We start from the raw sequence: 20406 nt of genomic DNA, 5'->3' as shown, positions 1-20406 counted from the left end.
CAAAATAATGGTAATTATGATTAATTTGTTATATATTTTATGATGAGAGGGAAAAAAAAAAAAAAAAACAGGTATTCGAGCAAGGTGTCGTCAGACCTTAAACAAAAATTTAGGAAAAGAAAAGTGTTGATTGTTAGCATTCCGACCTTTGCCATCTTGATATGAATTATTTGAAATGAAATACAACTATTATAAAATCCGCTGATTTCTGGTTTTAAACTGGTCTTTATCAAAATAAATCGCTACTTGATTCTAGTTCTTCACATGCTCCATTACAATATCATGTGAAACCCCCCCCCCCCCCCCACCCCCACCACCACCACCACCAGAATCACATGCACAATAAATAAATAAATATTATGCCTGAAGATGTGCTGTTAAACTTTTGGTATACGTGTATGTGATTTACTATGAGCAAAGCAACATAACAAGAGAAAGGATAAATTGATTATGGTGTCTCAGAGTAATCTCTCTTTGCCTGTACTTAGGAGAACCCATTATATTTATATGCTTATCTGGTGCGAGTAACAACCATTATATACCTGTCAGATGGGTATATATTTACATACACTGAAATAAAAACTATTAAGAAAAAAAGAAGAAAAAAGCTACCAAGGGACCATTACAGTCGCATGAATCTATTTACGCGTTAAAGCGTACGGGGGGGGGGGGGGGTGGGTCAAAAAAATGTGCACACTGCATTTATGCTTGACTTAATAACAAAGTTAGCCAACAACGAATCTTACAATGTGCACAAAACACGGATTAACTTTGTTATTCACGTGAATCTAAATTACTTAACACTAAATTAATCAGAGGCGGATCTGGTGGGGTGTACACGGTGCTCCAAACCTTAGAAATTTTTCATTAATTTTGACCTCAAATATGTCCTATATTTCTTATAAAGATATAAAAAGCTAATGTATCTTAAACTTTTTTTTTTTCAAATGAACACGAGGCATAACAACATATACAATCAAGAAAAATATATAACTTTATTTTTTGGTATGTTTGCCAGTTTTGTTTTTGCTGGTCTAGATTTGAAAATAATTTTCAAGGTGTCTTCCCTCCTTCACTGAAAATTAAACCTTAATCTGGGAGAAAAGCAAAATAAGTTGCTGAAAAATCCTCGAAAAAAAAAAAAAAATAAATAAATTTTTGCATTGATTACCGCGGGTTTTGATGACCAGTTTAGTGATAATGTATAATTTGACCAATAGTACAATAAACCCCACACTATGTTAACTATATATAATTATATATGTTAACAAGAATTTAAAAATAGTATTATCTTCCATCTGAAGTTTATTATTTTAACAAGGAAATGCCATAAAGTTTGTTAATGACAATCAGTGTAGATACTTTAGGAGAAAAGTCTTGTTGTATTCAGCATTTAATTCTTTCCAATGATGGCGGTACAACAAAGTGTCCACAAAAAAGGTGATGCATAATTTTTTTTCAAAAAAATCGGGATATAAATGTCAGCTCACAGGCGAATTTGTAAGAAACATATAAAATGCACGTGTGCGATGGCATCCCATAGGATCAGAGCGTCGGGTGTAATGACCATTCAGCATCTCCTCGACGATTGGTTGATCAATTAGCCAATGGGAACAGAACAAGCAAGAAGCAAGATGTTACAAGAGGTTATCATGAGGTGATAATTGGGCGAGAGGTAACATACTCTCCATCAGCTGTTTTAAATCTGATAATGATCATAAGCTTCAACAGGTGCAGTTCGATAATATTGAAATAGCGGAATGCATCAAACGATAAACAACATTATGAAATCAAGATCAGAAATTATATAATTTTTTTTTCATTTCAAGCACAGTTTAAAGGTAAAGTACATACATATACATATATGTTTATTCACCATTTAAGGGCCCTTAGGAGGGCATTTACAATCATATCAGTATGATCACATTTAAATATTATAAAATCATTTCTACAATGCAATAGTATTGCAAGTGAAAATAGAAGATGTACAATGCCACGTTTACGATACACGTGAAACTGCATGTAATTTTTTATAAACATTTCCACAATTGTCTGAATCTGGGTCAAAAATATTGAAGAGGTAGAAAATCACATGAAGATATAGGTAATGATAATAAAAATAGTAGCATAATATTGTATAGAGTAAAAAAGATAGCTTGAATAGAGAGGATACCAAGGGACGATACCTGTGCACAACTGGCAAACCTGTACTCTATGTATTCAACGCACTGAAGAAAAATAAAACTGTTGCAACTTTCTGAATACCTACGTCTAAAAAGTCGAATTCACTCCTTGATCAACGAAGCAAATCAAAACGCTATTTCAGAATCTGTAGTTTTGCTAATGAAAAATGTTTAATGTAAATGTTTACTCAGCATTAGAATCGTCTTTGTCAAACCCTCCAGTATCATCTTTTACGTACGTTACACATACACGCACACACACATGCATATATATATATATATATATATATATATATATATATATATATATATATATATATATATATATATATGTGTATATTTGACAGACAAGTCAGTGTCGACAGCATATATATTTCTATAAGTTAGTGTTAATTGAAAGTCTTTTTCCACCTAATAATTTCTCTCTAGCGTTGGGAAACACAACTGTTACATGTGTGACAAACATTTCTTCTTTATTCATTCAGAATTAGGTATATATATATATATATATATATATATATATATATATATATATATATATATATATATATATATATATATATATATATATATATATATATATATATATATATATGAACAATATTGCTTGCAATGTTGTCCGAAGTAGACTTGTGCTCAGCTGGGTTCGATCTACATATCCCCTCCCGATTTTTTTTTTTAAAATCTCAAAAATTTTAAATATAAAATAATTGCATTTTTCATGCATATAAACTTTAAGTAATGCTTCTAAACTTTGTTTTGTTTTCAGAATACACAACATTCTAAGAAAATCGCACCCTTTTATTAAAATTCTCTGACTTTGAAGAGGGAGTGCCCCTTTCTAGACCCTCCCTGCATCCCCTCTTTTCAGAAACCTGCAGGTGACGTCCCTGAATTGTTACATGTTTTAAAGGTTTTCTCTTCAATCTCTGTTTTAGAACTTATTTCTCAATTATTCATGACTTTTATTCGGAGAATAACATGTTGTTGCAGTCCTTAAATATATATATGTACTTCTTTATTTGTATTTTACAAATGCGTCGCTCATTTTATTTACTATTAACTTCGACACAATTGTGTGCTAAACATTGATCTTTATAAGTGTAACATAATATCTAGTCCATTATGCTCTTGTGGTAAGGTAGAAGACACACATCATTATTTTTTCTCATGTCTTAATTACACCGAGGCCAGGAAAGAGTTCTTGAGATTTAATAAAGTTCATATTGTTGACACTCATACTTAACTCAGGAGGGATACTTCACTCAGTAATGCTGAAAATGAATATCTCTTTAATTTTCTATTGTACATTCTTATATTCAGCATTCTGGCAGATTTAATTGATTGTTCTTAAAATGTGTATAGACGATAATTTAGCAGTATATATTTCTATGTTGTGAGTTAATTTACTCTGTACATACTGTTGGACACGTCTAATTCAACTTTTTGTGATATCACATGTAGGGAGAGGGCGAATTAAGTTAACTTTGTAGAACTTGTGCCCAATCCCATTGTATATATTTATTGCAATAAAATATGTTCAAATCATACTATTAACTATCAAAACATCTATTGTTATTTGCAAGTAGGAATAGGTGGAAATCACAGGCACTTGGTGTATTGAACCCCCCCCCTTTTCCATTTTTTTTCTTTTTAAATCTCTTTTTAAATTCTCTTTTTATGTGTCAGTCGAAAACGATTTATTTAAAAACAGCTTATAGAGACAAAAGGGTTTCATTATCGATACATATAGCGCATATTAGAATACAAAAAAAAAAAAAAAATAAGAAAAAGGTGACATGATTCCAGATTTAAAAAGAAAAAAAAATGAAAAAGATGGGGGGGGGGGCGGGGGGTTCCATACCCCAAGTGCCTGTGGTGGAATAGAGAATTTTAAAATGTGGGAATAGGTAGAAGCCGCCTTTTCGACTATTTTTTTTTAAATTGGCCTTTTATTCGGTAAGTTAATCCAACTAAATTCAAGTCTAAAGACAGAATATAAAGTTTGGAAATGGAAACCGGATATGCCGATACTTATATGTAGCTGATCATCATGAAATTTTATTGATTACAATAAATGTGTTTGAACAGTTTCAACGGAATACTGTAGTATATTTTTCAAGTTATTTAACGCAACCCTTGTATGGATTTTATAAGAAAATATTTTAGATCTATAAACCCCATTTCTGTGGATGTAAGGAATATACAGATTATCTAATGGCCATGTTGTAAATTTTGAATACACCTCCATCAAGTGTTTTAAAAAACATTAAAAAATCATATTACGAACAACTCAAACATTTTGAAAAATTAACTGCTTTACTTCTCTCATTTTTTTTATATTTTATATATATTTTTTTTTTATATTTTTATATCTAGTGATTATTTTCATTTTTCTGCACTGAACGCACACCCTTCCCCATTCAACCAAGTAGGACAACGTACATATCTTGTATGTTTAAAGAAAAAGCACAGGGGGAATTCGGTACATCTCAAAATACCTCATAGTTACGAGGTAAGGGTATTGGAGAAAATTTTCAAATCGTAAGGGTATTAGAGAAACTTTTCAAACCTTTGAAATGACGCTCTTAAATACGTAGTAAATTTTAATACCACGCGTTTAAAGCTCTCTATATGAAGTATGGTTACTGTGTTGTTTACACAGATAAGTGCATGTAAACAAAATACAGACAAATGGATGCTTATAGGTATAGTTGATATGTTATTACACACATGAATTTGATAGGGTGTTTTACATATGACGCACACACACTGGTAGCGCTCGACTCGATATAATGTTGGGGAACACTCAGTATAATATATCACATGTGGGCGCTTTGTCGTTGGATAATCTGTCTTTCGGTACTGAATGTTAATGTTGTGAATAATTTTTCTAATAAATTGTTACATGCACGTAATTACAGTCGACTGTATCAAACAATGACGACTTTACAGTTTATTCAACATTTCTTCGTTCAATCGAATTCCTTCAAAATTTGCTCGTCACTCTTAAGTACAGATCAAATCTTTTTTTGTTTTCTGGCTTACGAATTCCTTCATCTCTTACTTTAGCTATACAAAATACAAATTCACGATAGTTTTGGTAAGAGCGTATACTCTCTCAGTGAGAAAATATCACATAAGATATAATTTTTCATTGACTAAATCAAAAGGAGGGGAGATAACACAGTAACATACAGGAATTTATAATATATCAACAACTTTTTTTGCTTCCAGTATTGTCTTCCCTTATCCTGCTTTGACAAATAAAAATAACAATATTTGTTTTTACTGTCATATAATAAAAAGTTACATTTGTTTTTATTGTCATATGTTCACAAAATACTTAATTGTTATGAATATGACACAAAGCAAGTTCTTGTAACTTACAAGTTCCTCTCCTTACAAATATTACGATATTCATGTGTCTTGTAACTTAAATACTAGAAAAGTGAATTTTACAAGTAATACGAGTGAATCCAATGGAACTCGGTTTGATAGCATATAAACTTTACCCGAATCTTCAAAATTAAGGCAATATCTGATTTTTGTAATTAAGTTTATATTGAAAATGAATTGAATGATTTGACTTCTACTTTCAATAAATTATAATTTTTAAGGCATCTGATACGAAAAAATTCTTATCTGGATGTTGGAACAATACATTGTGTGTTCTTACGGAAATTATATTTGGATACATTGTTTGGGACAATTCAACCACCATCTTCCCTTCTCTCTAGGTGATTTTTGAACATGGTAGTCATTTAGCCATAAAGCGCCTGGACTTAAAGTTTTCCAACAAGTTTCGAGGGAAATGTTTCTTCAGATCCTTAAGACACAAAAATAGGAAGGCCAATAACAATTCTAGATAGCCTAATTGTACTTTCTCACAGCACCATGTTTGGAGCAACTATCCCAAGTGTATTCAAGGTATCTAAATGTAGTGTACAATTTTGAAAGGATATTCCTACCAATTTTAAACTTCATTTATTCCTTTTGGAGTTTTTTTTTTTTTTTTTTTTTTTTTTATCTAAATTAAAAGTTTTCTCCATTTACAATACCATCAATTTATTAGAGCAGCTAATGTTTTTTGACAAAAACAAACTTGCGATATGGACTGGAAAACACTCGAGTTTGTCGTCTTTAAAATTCTTGTAGACAAAAATATTTTGGATTGAATGAATTTATAAAGCCACTTTTTTTTTTTTACCATAATTCCAAAATATGTAAATAATAATTTAACTAGTATTCAATAACTAATATAAAGTATAAAGATTGTCGAAGATATACTTTGTGTTAGATAATGCAGGATTTAAAACGGCATTTAAAAATTCTCAGGAGGAACATAATTATTGAAAGAAATTACTAGAGAGGAACGCACTTATCTCTCTTAATAAATAGAGGGTCAAAAAGTCTATGTTTCCCCGGATTTTGACATCTTAATTTCATGGGGGCGTTACTTATAATTAAATGTTAAACTAAAATGATATTTTAGATATCACGTAGGTTTGTTCTCTACAGAAGTGTTATCTGATTTCGTTGAGATTGAGGGATAATTGTGTCACGCGTAGGCGCCTAGATTGTGTCTTTTCATCGAATGGGAAATCAGTACTTTCATGCTTTCTTTTGTATCATTCCAGCACGTAGGAAGTAATTTCAGCTTTTGGGCACAACCGAACAGAAACGGATGAGACACAACCTAAATAAGTAATGCTTTTCTATTGTACAGTATATACATGTACTTGCAAACTTAATTAGGGCACGCTCCTCCCCCTCTCCCACCCATTTCGGCTCCTTCAGGTCCGTATTTAAATATCACAAGCCCAAGAGTAATTAGTAGGGCAGCAGAAATCATGTAGCCTCAATTTCACCGAAACATCTTTGAACGTTTTTCTTAACCAATTCTAGTTAAAGTTAGAAAAGACTTGTCCTGGAAGTTTTGTACATGTGTATGGCGTGTAGTTGTAATTGTGTGTGTGAGTGTGGAGAGAGAGAGCATTTACACATATATATGGAGTTCCACTGCACAGCCAAGTATATACATGTAATATAAACAGGGTACTCTACTTCTGTCAGCCTTATACACTACAACCTTTTCGTTAGTGGTGTGTACGTAAATATATGTAGAGTGCAGCTGTACTTGATTAACCTCTTGTTACAATGCAAGTGCAATTCTAAATACTTTACAAGGAAATTAAAATCATTGTAGCTATTAAAGTTTTCGTCAATTAAGTTTCTACAAAGGAAATGTTTAGTTAAGACAGATGATACAAACATTTTCTATTCAAAAATTAAAAAAAAAAAAAGGAAAACTAAATTTCTGGTTATATAAGTGAAATGAAATTTAGCCCCAAATTGTATAGGGGTGATGGCAAAAAGCTGAAGGAACAATTGAACATCATAGATTGTCTACTACATAAAAATTGATATAATTTGCAACACTGAAAACCAAAATAAATCCTAAAATATATACCGATCCATGCATCCTTTTTATGCCTCCGTATCGAAGATTCGGGGGTATATAGTTTTTGCCCTGTCCGTCCGTCTGCCTGTTTGTCTGTTTGTCCGCAAAAACTTTAACCTTGCCCATAACTTTTGATTGGTTGGAGCTATGGCTTTCATATTTTACATATGTATTCTTTGTGACAAGACCTTTCTTTGGGTACCACCATATTTGACCTTTTGACCTTGGAGTTTGACCCAGTTTTGCAAAATTTTACCAAACTTTAACCTTGGCCTTAACTTTTGAACAATTGGTGCTAGGGCTTTCATACCTCACATGTGTAATCCTAATGACAGGACCTCCCTTTGGATACCAACAACATTGACCTTTTGATCTTGACCTATTTTTGAAAAACTTTAACCTTGGCCATAGCTTTTGAACAGTTGGTGCTAGTGCTTTCATTCTTCACATGTGTAATCCTCGTGAGTGACAAGAAGTTCCCTTGGATACCAACAACTTTGACCCTTTGACCTTGACCTAAGAGTTTGACCTACTTTTAAAAACCTTTAACCTTGGCCATAACTTTTGAACAGTTGGTGCTAGGGCTTTCATACTTCACATATGTAATCCTTGTGACAAGACCTTTCTTTGGATACAAGACTTTGACCCTTTGACCTTGACCTTGGATTTTGAACTACTTTTGGAAAACTTTTACCTTGGTCATTACTTTTGAACGATTGGTGCTTCGGCTTTCATATTTCACCTGTGTATTTCTTGGGAAAAGGCCTTTTCTTGGGTACCATTAATTTTGACCATTTGACCTTGACCTTGCTGTTTGACATACTTTTGAAAAACTTTAATCTTTTCCATATCTATTCAATGGTTGCTGCTAGGGCTTTCATATTTTACAGGTTTATTCCTCGAGACAAGACCTTACTTTAGGTACCAACATATTTGATTGGCATTTGAGAAAGTTTAACCTTTGCTATAAGTTACCATAGGGGGCATCAGTGTTTCACAAACACATCTTGTTTAAAATTGTTTTGCTTTGTTTTGAACATATTTTTATTGAATGAATCAAAAGGATTAGAAACAAGTTCTTACAACTCATTGGTTCCTCTCCTGAAATATAATAATATGTAAAGCGAAATAATAAATAGACATGTAAATTTAACAGGTAAAAATTTTGTTCAGTAACATAGCAATTTAAAATGTACAGGTTTCATCAATAAATTCATGGACAGCGGCAAAAATATTGTCATATTAGTTTTTAAAGGCAAATTTATATCACCCAATAATAACAAATTTGTGCCAATAGTAAGAAAGTCATCAAACATATACAGACGGTTAAATAAAAAGATTGTTTCTAGCATTACGATCCTGAAAATAATTTCTACAAACACTATAAAGAAATGCTTTTATATATCTTTGTATTTACCACATGAGAAAAGGATTATTGATATTAATACTGCGTTCATATAGATCATCTTTAAGTAGACAGTTGTGCCTTAATTAGATTGGTCTGAGTTATGTTTGTATAGCGTTTACCAAAAGAAACAAGATGTGTTTCTGAAACACTGATGCCCCCGTATGGCAGCTTATGGCAATGGTTAAAGTTCTCAAATGCAACTCAAACTCCAAGGTTAAGGTCAGAGTCCAAAAATGTTGTTACCGAAAAAAGGACTTGTGTCAATGGATATACCTGGTAAATATGAAAGCCCAAGCACCAACCATTCAACAGTTATGGTCAAGGTTAACATTTTCCAAAAGTCGGTCAAACTCCAAGGTCAAGGTCAGGTCAAAATTAACATTAAGCAGGAGAAAACCTTGTCATAAGAAATACACATGCAAAATATAAAAGCCCTAGCAACCAACTGTTCAACAGTTATAGCGAAGGTTATTTTTTTACAAAAGCAGGTCAAACTCCAAGGTCAAGATCAAAACGTTAAAATTGTTGGTATCCTGAGCAAGGTTTTGTCACAAGGAATATACCTATGAAATTTGAAAGCCCTAAAATTAATCGTTCAAAAGTTATGGCCAATGTTAAAGTTTTTTAAAAGTGGGTCAAACTATAAGGTCAAAGTCAAAAGGTAAAAAATATTTATACCCATGGAAAGGTCCTGTCACGATAAATACACGTATGAAATACGCAAGCCCTAGTATCAATTGTTCAGAAGTTAAGGCCAAGGTTTAAGTTGGGTAATTTTTTGCAAAAGTGGGTCAAATTCAAAGGTCAAGGTCAAATATGTTGGTACCCAAAGGAAGGACTTGTCACGAGGATTACACATGCGAAATATGAAAGCCATAGATCCAATCAATCAAAAGTTATGGGCAAGGTTAAAGTTTTTGCGGACAAACAGACAGACAGACGGACGGACAGGGCAAAAACTATAAACCCCTGAATCTTCGATTACGGGGGCATAATAAAATCAGGATGTGTTTGTGAAACACTGATGCCCCCGTATGGCAACTCATAACAAAGGTTAAACTTTCTTAAATGCAAATCAAATATGTTGGTACCCAAAATAAGGTCTGGTCTCGAGGAATATGAAAACCCTAGCAGCAACCATTGAATAGATATGGAAAAGGTTAGAGTTTTTCAACCATTGAATAGATATGGAAAAGGTTGGAGTTTTTCAAAAATAAGTCAAACTTAAAGGTCAAGTTCAAATGGTCTAAATTAATGGTGCACAAGGAAAGGCCTTCTCACAAGAAATACACAGGTGAAATATAAAAGCCCTAGCACCAACCATTCAAAAGTTATGGCCAAGGTTAAAATCTTTCAAAAGTAGGTCAAATTCTAAGGTCATGGGTCAAAGTTGGTATCCAAAGGAAGGTATTGTCACAAGGATACATATGTAAAGTATGAAAGCCCTTGCACCAATTATTCAAAAGTAATTGCCAAGGTTAAAGTTTTTCAAAAGTAGGTCAAACTCCAAGGTCAAAGGGTCAAAGTTGTTGGTATCCAAAGTAAGGTCTTGTCACAAGGATTACATATGTGAAGTATGAAAGCCCTAGCACTACCGTGAAAAAGTTATGGCCAAGGTTAAAGTTTTGCAAAAGTAGGTCATACTCCAAGGTCAAGGTCAAGGTCAAAGTTGTTGGTATCAGAAGAAAGGTCTTATCACAAGGATTATATATCTGAATTATGAAAGCCCTAGCTCCAACCGTGCAAAAGTTATGGCCAAGGTGAAAGTTATGCAAAAGTAGGTCAAATTCCAAGGTCAAGGTCAAAGGGTCAGAGTTGTTGGTATCCGAAGGAAGGTCTTGTCACAAGGTATACACATGTGAAGTTTGAAAGCCCTAGCACCAACTATGCTAAAGTTATGGCCAAGGTTAAAGTCTGAAAAAAATTAGCAAAAGTGGGTCAAACTCCAAGGTCAAAAGGTCAAATTTTTTGGTACCCAAAGAGCGGTCTTGTAACAAGGAATACACATGTGAAATACGAAAGCCATAGCTCCAGTCAATCAAAAATTATGGGCAAGGTTAATGTTTTTGCGGACAAACAAACAGACAGACAGACAGACTTACGGACGGACAGGGCAAAAACTATATGCCCCCGAATCTTCGATTACGGGGGCATAAAAAGTCTGCGGATTGCTGACATTTATACATGTACTTGAATTAACTGAGATGGCTTTCTCTCGCTTCCATGCACTGTTTCACAGCATCTGGTACAAAGAACTTTTTGCATAATTCTTATCTAAGCATTGGAACAATAAACTGTTCTTTATTAATGGTTGTGTATTTTGATACATTTTCCTTTTTGTTTGGGACAACATTCCTCTAATATTCATGAACATTCCTTCTTTGAATTTTGAATATAGTAGATAAATAGCCCCTGGATTTGAAAGTTTCCCAAACAGTTTCTGAGTTTCTGAAGGTACAAAATTAGGAAGTCCTGTGACAATTCTAGCCGCAGCTAGTTGCATTTTCCAAGCTTTTCAGATTCATGCTTAGAGCAGCCATCTCAAACAATAGAAGTGTATTTAAGTATATGTCTAATAAATGTAGCGTACAATTTTGAAGGATTACTGGTATATTTCTACTAAGTTTAAACTTTAGCTTTTTTTCCCCAAAAGTCCAAATGTTCAGAAGCATTGTTTACATTACCATCAATAAGTGCAGACCAACTAAGGTTTCGTGACAATAATAGACCTAAGTGTATAAGTCAACTGGAGCGCACTCCAGTTTGTTGCCTTGTAAAATAATTTAGGCATTACAGAAATATTTTTTTTGTTTTGTTTTAGATGCGTTAAATTTTTAAAAGTTACTTATTTGACCATACTTCCAAAAATATGTAAATCGTGGTTTAACTTGTACTCAATATCTAATACATTGTGTATTGCATGAATATAGTTGAAGCGAATTGCCACCAGCAAACAATCTACACCATTCATTGATCATTTATATATATCTGAAACAAAAATGGCCCTAAGACAGAACCCTGGGATGCACCTACAAATATATCTAGTTTTGACAATAACAAATCTACTTTTTGTGACCTATGACTTAGATAACTAGAAAACCACTGGGGAAGATCACCGGGTATACCGTAAAATCACTAATTTTTGTTTGGGGGTTAATTTTCGTTGTTTTCGTGGAATAAAGAGACCTACAAAATTATGTCCCCTACGTAATGTATGATTTTAAATATACAGACCCTAAAACGTGCTACTACACCTCAGAAACGAACCGTACCGTTCCGTGCAAGAAGCGTACCGTACCGTGCAAGAAGCGTACCGTACCGTGCACAAAGCGAACCGTACCGTTCATGAATAATTTTTGAAATAATTATGCAAGCCACGCCCAGAAAGCATTCCGAATCTTGCAATGACCAATACAGTAAGTAATTTTCTTCTATTTCTTTCGACACAGCGCCTGTTAAAGATGGACGGAAAATAACCCTAGAGATTCAAATTATTATTATTAAGTACCATGCTTCTGGACTTACATCTGTTAATATAAGGAAACTACTCAAAACTAGTTACGACTTCAAAACAGCTCGACAGAGTGTGAGGCGATTCCTTATTCGCTATGCATGATCCGGTTGTGCTTGACTAACATTTTTTTTTCATATAAAATGCAGCATCGTAATATTTTCGTGTACAATTTATAATAAATAAAAGTGAATTAAATACTCTATCGTTTATTTCTATAGCTTTTATCTACCCTATTCTTGTCTCTATGAACGTTCTCGGAAACAAAGACACATTGAAAAATGTATACAGATTCTGTGCTATTTTCAGAAACCAACCCCTTAAAATCAGTTTTTATTCATGTAAGTAATAATTTTAGGGAGAAATGATTGCAGATTTAGCAACAACAACAATAACAAAATTTCAAAAAAAAAATTACGAACTAAATTGTCAATTTGAAAGCGGACATGTTAAAATGTAAACGCCTCTCTATCACTAGAAAAAAATAAATAAAGGCGATGTATACATTAAATAATGTGTGTTGGTTTACACTCTTCTGACCAACTCAAGATGTTATCGCCAATATAACATACTGTCAAAAAGTTTGATCGCCACGTTTTCACATGGAATTTTCAGTTTAATACACGTAATCAAAAAACATATCATATAAGTCAGAATTAATTTTTATTCAAAGCATTTTTCCATTTAATTTGCTTTATTCACTGAAACCTGCAGGTAAAATATGTTATCTGGAATTTACTCATAAAGCCCAGTTTAATCTAAAAAAAAAATGCTTAGTCCGTGCATGCGTGTTCATCCAAGTTTGTTTTTTTTTTTTAAGAAACACTGTACATTTCTTGCCATAGTCTCGTTATCTAGACTGACGTATTTCTATACTTTCGTTATTTACTCTAAAACATTTGAAAATTTCGATCAAGTATTGTCTTCACACGTACACAGGTAAAAACTTGAGCTGTGTATATTGAACCGTATCTAATCCCGTTAGTCCAGATATGCCTACATTCACACATGTATCAACAGTTTGCTGTCTTAAACAGTAAGTCTACAACAATGAACCAGTTTTAATCAGCATATATATATAGAACTTCATGTGCAGTCAGCTTTTCTTCTAGATCTTCAATAAAAAAAAGTTTGAGTTTGACAAGGAAACAAATCAATTGGGGGGGGGGGGGTTACCACTCGGCATGGGCATATTATCCATTTTCAAAGTTTTTGAGGACATATCATGGCTGCATATTATTTATTTTCAAGGTAATGGAAAACGGACTATTTATTTCTAACATTTTGACATTATTTATTTTGGAAATCTGTCTTTGCAGTCAATATACGTGTATATTATATACATTTATACATTGTAGATGGAATTGTAGCTGTCTTAACCTTTTTTTTTTTATTGTACCTTCACTTCAAAAAGCGTGTTTACACATTGATGGAAAATTTATGTAAAAAGGAAAACAATTACGCGCACAAAAAATAAAGTAATATTTTGCACTAATTGTGTGCACTTCTACCGATTTCTATTCAATGTATTTTTCCTAGCGAGCCAAACACCTAAGAAGTCTATGTAAAAAAAATATATATATATAATTCCTCGCAAATAAAAATAATAACATTTTTCATTGTTTGTTTGATCATTCGGTCAAGAGAAAATTTTTGTTTGTTTTTTAAAATGAAGCAACAGTGACAAGAATGTAAAAAGAATGGTAGACGAAATGAAAGCATGAGGGATTTATAAAATCAATCTCATTTGTTTTAAAGTGTGATAAGTGAATATTTAAAATAACAATTATATTCAATTAGGAAAATTTAAAGTGAAAAAAAAGACCCATATGTACGCTTATTCTTTAAAAAAAAAAAAATACAGAAAGACCTTTTATGGCGACGCAACCAAAATATTTTTGTTCATCCTTGTTATACAGTGTTTGTTGATATGTTCGATTTATTTCCGAGTTACTGAACCATAAGACGATGGTGTATAAAATGAGATAATAAATAGACAACTAAAATTATTTTATCTTAAAAATTGAAAGTAGTTCATACAGAAAGTAAATTTAAAAAAGATACAGTTATTAAGACGACTAGTTACATGTAATAACAAAAATACAGCTGTAAAAAGGAAATATTTATAACAGCTTAAACTTAAAAATAACTTAGTAAAAAATGCTTGCGATATCGTCCTTCCATTTATATAAAATAAAGAGATTATAATAAAGAAAAAACGACTTTATGAAGTAGCCAATCAATAACTAAAGCGTAAAGGCTCCGCCCACTTAATTTACATACCGTTCACCAAAGCGTACCGTGCACAAAGCGAACCGTACCGTACACAAAACGAACCGTACCGTGCAAGAAGCGTACGTACCGTACCCTGCACAAAGCGAAACGTACCGTTCACAAAGCGTACCGTTCCGTGCAAGAAGCGTACCGTACCGTACACAAAACGAACCGAACCGAACCGAACCGTGCAAGTGGTGTAGTAGCACGTTTTAGGGTCTGTAGTACAATTCCCTGCACCCCCACCCCAAATTATATATTCCCTAATGTTATGTTCACCTGAGTGGAAGTTGGTAGCATGTGAAATAGCTTTCCAAAACTATTTGTATCAGTAATTTCCCGATCTATGTTTAGACCAATGTAGAGAAAATAAATTCTTATATTCACCTGGAAGGTCACGTGCAGGTGAATATAACGTAGTATTTTTTCTACATTGTTAGATCTCAGCCAATCAGAGAGATAGGAATTATTCGATCATATAATAAAAGTATCAATTAATATTAAGTTAGCTATTATCGATTTAGAATCCACAAAAGAATGATTATTTACTTTATATTTTATAGAATGGAGGTTATTTTCATATAATAAGTATGTAAAAATATGACAGAAGTAAATTTCTTTTCCAGTATATGTACATAAAGCCATTAGTTTTGTACGTACATATTCAAGTTACGTGCCCCCCCCCCCCCCAAAAAAAAAGAGAAGAAAAATCATAGGTTTACTCCTTTATACAGTGAAATAGCTCATAGGATATTGTTTTCATATCCACGATTGTGACGTCACAAATGGTTTTTGCGTGAATTTGATCAAGTCAAATATTTTGGATAAATTTACATGTGTATAAAACAATGTACACTTGAAATAGCTATGTGTAAAACATGTGATAAAAAGAATCTCCCATGGACTGTAGTTGGATTTGATTTTTTATCCAACGGGTTGTGTGTTTTTATCCCTTCGCAAAGGCTTGATGATAAAAAAAAATACAACCCGTTGGATAAACAAATATCCAACCACAAACCATGAAAGATTCTATATAGGGGCGTTTTTCTTTAACTTTCATTTATATCAAATGTGCGTCATAATATAAATTGTATTCTTTAAGGAAATTTAATAGAATTAAAATTATTTGGAGCAGCAATTTAAATTTAATGAATTTAAATATTATTTCAATATTTTTCAACACTTTGAAGCATACTGACAAAAATGAAATAAATTTATTACCTCAGAGAAGTAAATATATACTTTTTAAAATACATGTGCATTTTATATCTTCTTTAAATGCCTTACATACCAAACTTAATTACCATTACAACTATCTGCAATATACTAGTCGCTTTCTTCACAACTTAGTTATATAAAAATTGAGGAATCAAACAGCCAAATGTGTGCAAAAATATGAAACCTTTTGAAATGATATCTGATATTTTAGAGAGATATTCACTGATGAATTTTATTCAAGAAAATATTACATTATGAGAAAAACTGGTAGTTTTCTCCTATTATTATGACTATAACTTAAAAAAAGTAGATTGACATGTGTATTTGCTGATTTTAGGGATATTTTCATAAGTGAATTATATATCAAGAGAAACTGAGAGATGGCAGATCTTACATTGGCATAGACATAATACAAATGGACAGAAACTTCTCTATTATAAGCTATGTACTTTATTCTCAATAAAATTACGTAACTATAAAATTATTTATTATTAATTTTGCAGAACAGAAAAAATAATCCTCTTACACGTATTTAAACAAAACGTTGATGACTAAATGTTTATGAATGTATCTGATAGGATATAATTCATATGACGCGTGAATTAAACATAACAAACACTCCAACGTGGTTCGTCAAAGTCGTTAAGTAGGTCACATTGTTCATTAATACATTTCCATATATCTTACATTAAGGACAATTTTCTTGTCTATTCCTTTCATTAAATGCTTTTATTTAAAGTCACGACTTCCCTACTTTAACGTAATAGGCTTAAAATGTATAATATACAATACTAAAAGCTAATTGTTTAACTAAATTAAGGAAGAATTGATGATATATCCATCATAATACTACCGGCCAAAAAACAATAAATGTAAAAGCTCATAAGTCAAAGTTTAAACAAAGGTGACAAAGACTTCCTGACTGTGTCGGTAATGGGAGGCTATCTAAAAGAATTAGAAGACAGAGGAATGAATTTTAGATTTTATTACGTATAACAATGTTGAAAATAGGTAACAACAGTATGAACACACATTGTGCATCCAATAAATACAATATATATATTAACATCGGAATTCAAATGACTTAGAATATACACTTGAAAGACAAGGGCCTCATATAGCATTAAAATACAAGGATGTCGGGGACTCTTCATATAAAATGTTAGCACCATTAAAAACAACAAGAAAATAACAACATCCATAGTTAAAGAGGGGAAAAATCGACAAATGTCGAAAACAAATCACTGAGCAGTGTCAGAAGAGTATTTTCTCCTCCGGCGCGAAATCAAAAGGGGAATGACTGATGCCATTGATCAAATAATCAATGAACATCATTATGTAGTGCCGCGAAAGATCACTCTCCGACCCGGAAATTAACTGGAAAAATCCAACCAATCAGCGCTCGTTTAACATCCTTGTTGTACACAATTGAGTAACTTGATCCAATACCAATCGGAAAATATCAACAAACTACCTGTTATTGAATTCTTTAGGATTTCGCTCAAGTGTTTTCACAAAATTGTAAATTGTTAATGTTAACTCCAGGAACAGATTTAAAGATTCCGGAAAGTCATTTGTGATGAAGGTCCGTTATGGGATAAGAGCGATAAATTGTTTTCTGGTGGAACTGAAAAATCCGAATTTGGTGCCCAGTAAAATCCATTCCCGTTGTCGCTGGCATATAGATGTTGCACAGTTATCTGCGATTCCCAGTCTGTCCTTGTATAGGAATATTGTGATTCTGAGCCTGCAATTTAATAAAGAAAAATTATTGCCTGCAAGTTAAAAATAAGATTTAATAAATGATTTAGGAATACACATGTTTGTATATCAACCAATGAACATGTTTAATAACTTTTTAGAATGACGTTTTGTTATCATCGTTTTAATGCCCTAATTTATACTTACGGATATTATTAACCGCTGAGATGTAGCGAGCAATATCTTGGTGACCCTTATTTTGAGCTTCTTCTAACGGCGTTCTCGACTTGTTGTTGGTGATTCTGAGGGAGGCCCCGTTTTCCACAAGGAGCTGGACCAGGAAGGAATGTCCCCTGTAGGCTGCTAGGTGACAAGGGGTATCCCCGCTCTTTGTCTGTTGATTAATGTTTGCTCCATATCTTAAAAGCAGTCTGAAAGAGATAAAAAGAAATCGCATAAATTACAGTGCAAATGGCCAGTCTTCATTAAATTATACACATTAGTATTTGCATATTCGGCAATTCTTGGCTGCGTGTTTTGAAAAAAAAAATATTCATGGAAGTGTCATTTTTCTTCCGAAGTTTAGGTATGCATAAAATACAAATAAAATAAAATAGCTACCGATCGAAGGTTACTTTATACCTTAAAAATATAGCCTTTACTAATTCTAAGATTTTTATTTATAACTCATCTTTAAAATTGCTTGAAAAGAGTGGATAAAATTTTAAATTACAAATAATGCATTTTAGTTAATATTTGAATTTATCTAAACATTTTTTTTTAAAAAAGTAAATATTCAACTTACTGTGTCAATTTCACTTGATCGTTGTCACAGGCTGCGTGTAGGGGGGAACCCTTCCATGAGGTAAGGATGTTGGGGTTCGCCCCTTGCTCCAATAAAGACTGCGCTAACTCTAAATATCCCAGACAACATGCCCAGTACAGGGCCGTTCCGTCATTCCGTGCAGTTTGTGAATTCAAACACGAAAATTTCCTCTGTGCAAGTAATTTTTTTGCTAATGTAACATTGCCACTACGAATTGCTTCGATCAGTGATATGGCCATCTCGATCTCAAACATTTATCGTACTGACATCAAAACGCGAGACATTACGCTTATAATCTAGAAAGTAGGCGGAGCTTAAAAAAATACCGCGATCATTAGCGTGCCCTCTATCCAATGACAAGCGGTAAAAAAGTGGGTCACAGATAGAAGAATGTCGATATACTCTGACAAACACTAGTAAGTAAAATAAAGAGACGGTTGTTTACTATAAGAATGAAGTCACTGATAAAGTATTGGCAAGTATAGCTGTTTTTGCTAATCTGTAAGTGTTACATAAATGTGATCATGAGGTGCTATTCCTGAATTTTGTGCATCCTTGATTTCAACAAGTGTTATTATTATATTCTAGACTTTTGTGTGCATTCTTGATATTTAACGATAAAAGTATATTGATCGCGTGCCTGAACTTCAGCGTATTTATTCATATGTATTTTAATGTACATGTATTTGATCGAGATATGCAGCATATGTATAGCTGTTGCCTTGGGTCATCAAAACCGCACGCAACATGACATTAACATGCAGATTACATTCTAAAACCAATAACATAAACATTTAGCAAAATAAAATTTAATTTGATCAGTCCACAGAGGTATTATTTAGGTTCAATTTCTTGGTGATCAATACCCCCCCCCCCCAAAAAAAAAAAAAAAAAAAAAAACACAAAAAAAAAACAACAAAAAAAAAAACACAACAACAACAACAACAACAAAACAAAAACAAAAACAAAAACCGGAAAAAAAAAAAACAAAAACAAAAAACAAACAAAAATGTGCCTTTAAAATAGGTAGTACATATAGGTCTAAGCTTTATAAATTATCAAAGATTAGATACCATTTTATGTCAAAACACAGTAATATTTTTTTGCCTGATCTACTTACATGTACCAACCTTACCCTTATCTATAGCTAACTACTACTATAGGCCTTTTACGTCAGTCAAGTTTCTTGGTCAAACAATAAATAACAATTTTCTAGATTTTCAGAATATCCTTGTTTTCCAAGGATTATACATTGATTGCAATTTTAAAATAAAGTGGTTTAATACTAGTATTTTAAAATTGCATGGGAATTGATATAAAGCGAAGACACAAAAAGCAGATATATTTCAAAACCATTTCCCCTCTCCCCAAGAAGATTGACTATAGTGAGCAAAAACAACAACAGTTGCTTAACGAGCACTTGTATGAATTTGAAATTGCTAGTAAGCCACAAAAAGGAAAAAAACACGACATCACTCAGTAATACACTTCCTGTATCAGCAGAAATTGGCGGGAAATCGATCTTACTGGTCAATAAGATCTGAATCGCACTCTGTCGCCAGCTACAGTAACAGATAACGCGCACTCTCCTGAACGCGGAAGACTATTACACCGAATCGATGAAGGACTTGTGACATTGATCAAGTTGTTTGTTTACTTTGCTGTATTCTGAAGGGAAATGATAGCTAAGCATTTTCCAGGAATTCCTCAAATTTACGCAGTTTGGAAATAAAGAAATAACGGGGCTCCAGAACATATCTGTTTAAATTTGTGCTTCTTAGTTCGGATGAAGGAAGATTAATATCCGACGTTCATTGCAAT

At 32.8% G+C, this 20406-nt stretch overlaps 1 protein-coding gene across 1 annotated transcript; it reads right to left on the bottom strand.

Annotated features, from left to right (window-relative positions):
- Positions 1–17027: 17027 nt before the first annotated feature.
- LOC133195544 (ankyrin repeat domain-containing protein 27-like) lies at positions 17028–18832 on the bottom strand. Its single transcript, XM_061331417.1, has 3 exons — positions 18565–18832; positions 17967–18190; positions 17028–17805 (listed from the first exon to the last, which is right to left on the bottom strand). The coding sequence occupies exons 1-3, from the start codon at positions 18822–18824 to the stop codon at positions 17612–17614; spliced, it is 678 nt and encodes a 225-aa protein (XP_061187401.1). The 5' UTR covers positions 18825–18832; the 3' UTR covers positions 17028–17611.
- Positions 18833–20406: the final 1574 nt, after the last annotated feature.

This window comes from Saccostrea echinata, unplaced genomic scaffold (assembly GCF_033153115.1).
Source record: "Saccostrea echinata isolate AGI-Se365-2 ecotype Australia unplaced genomic scaffold, CSIRO_AGI_Sech_v1 ptg000029l, whole genome shotgun sequence".
NCBI lineage: Eukaryota > Metazoa > Mollusca > Bivalvia > Ostreida > Ostreidae > Saccostrea > Saccostrea echinata.
This window is presented reverse-complemented; position numbering and strand designations above follow the sequence as displayed.

Bases quoted from the DNA above. Each gene is read 5' to 3' on its own strand.
- LOC133195544 (XM_061331417.1), bottom strand. From the start codon at position 18,824: ATGGCCATATCACTGATCGAAGCAATTCGTAGTGGCAATGTTACATTA. The intron at 18,191-18,564 runs GTAAGTTGAATA...TATCTCTTTCAG, and splicing joins GATCAAGTGAAATTGACACA to ACTGCTTTTAAGATATGGAG. The intron at 17,806-17,966 runs GTAAGTATAAAT...ATTAAATTGCAG, and splicing joins CTCAGCGGTTAATAATATCC to GCTCAGAATCACAATATTCC.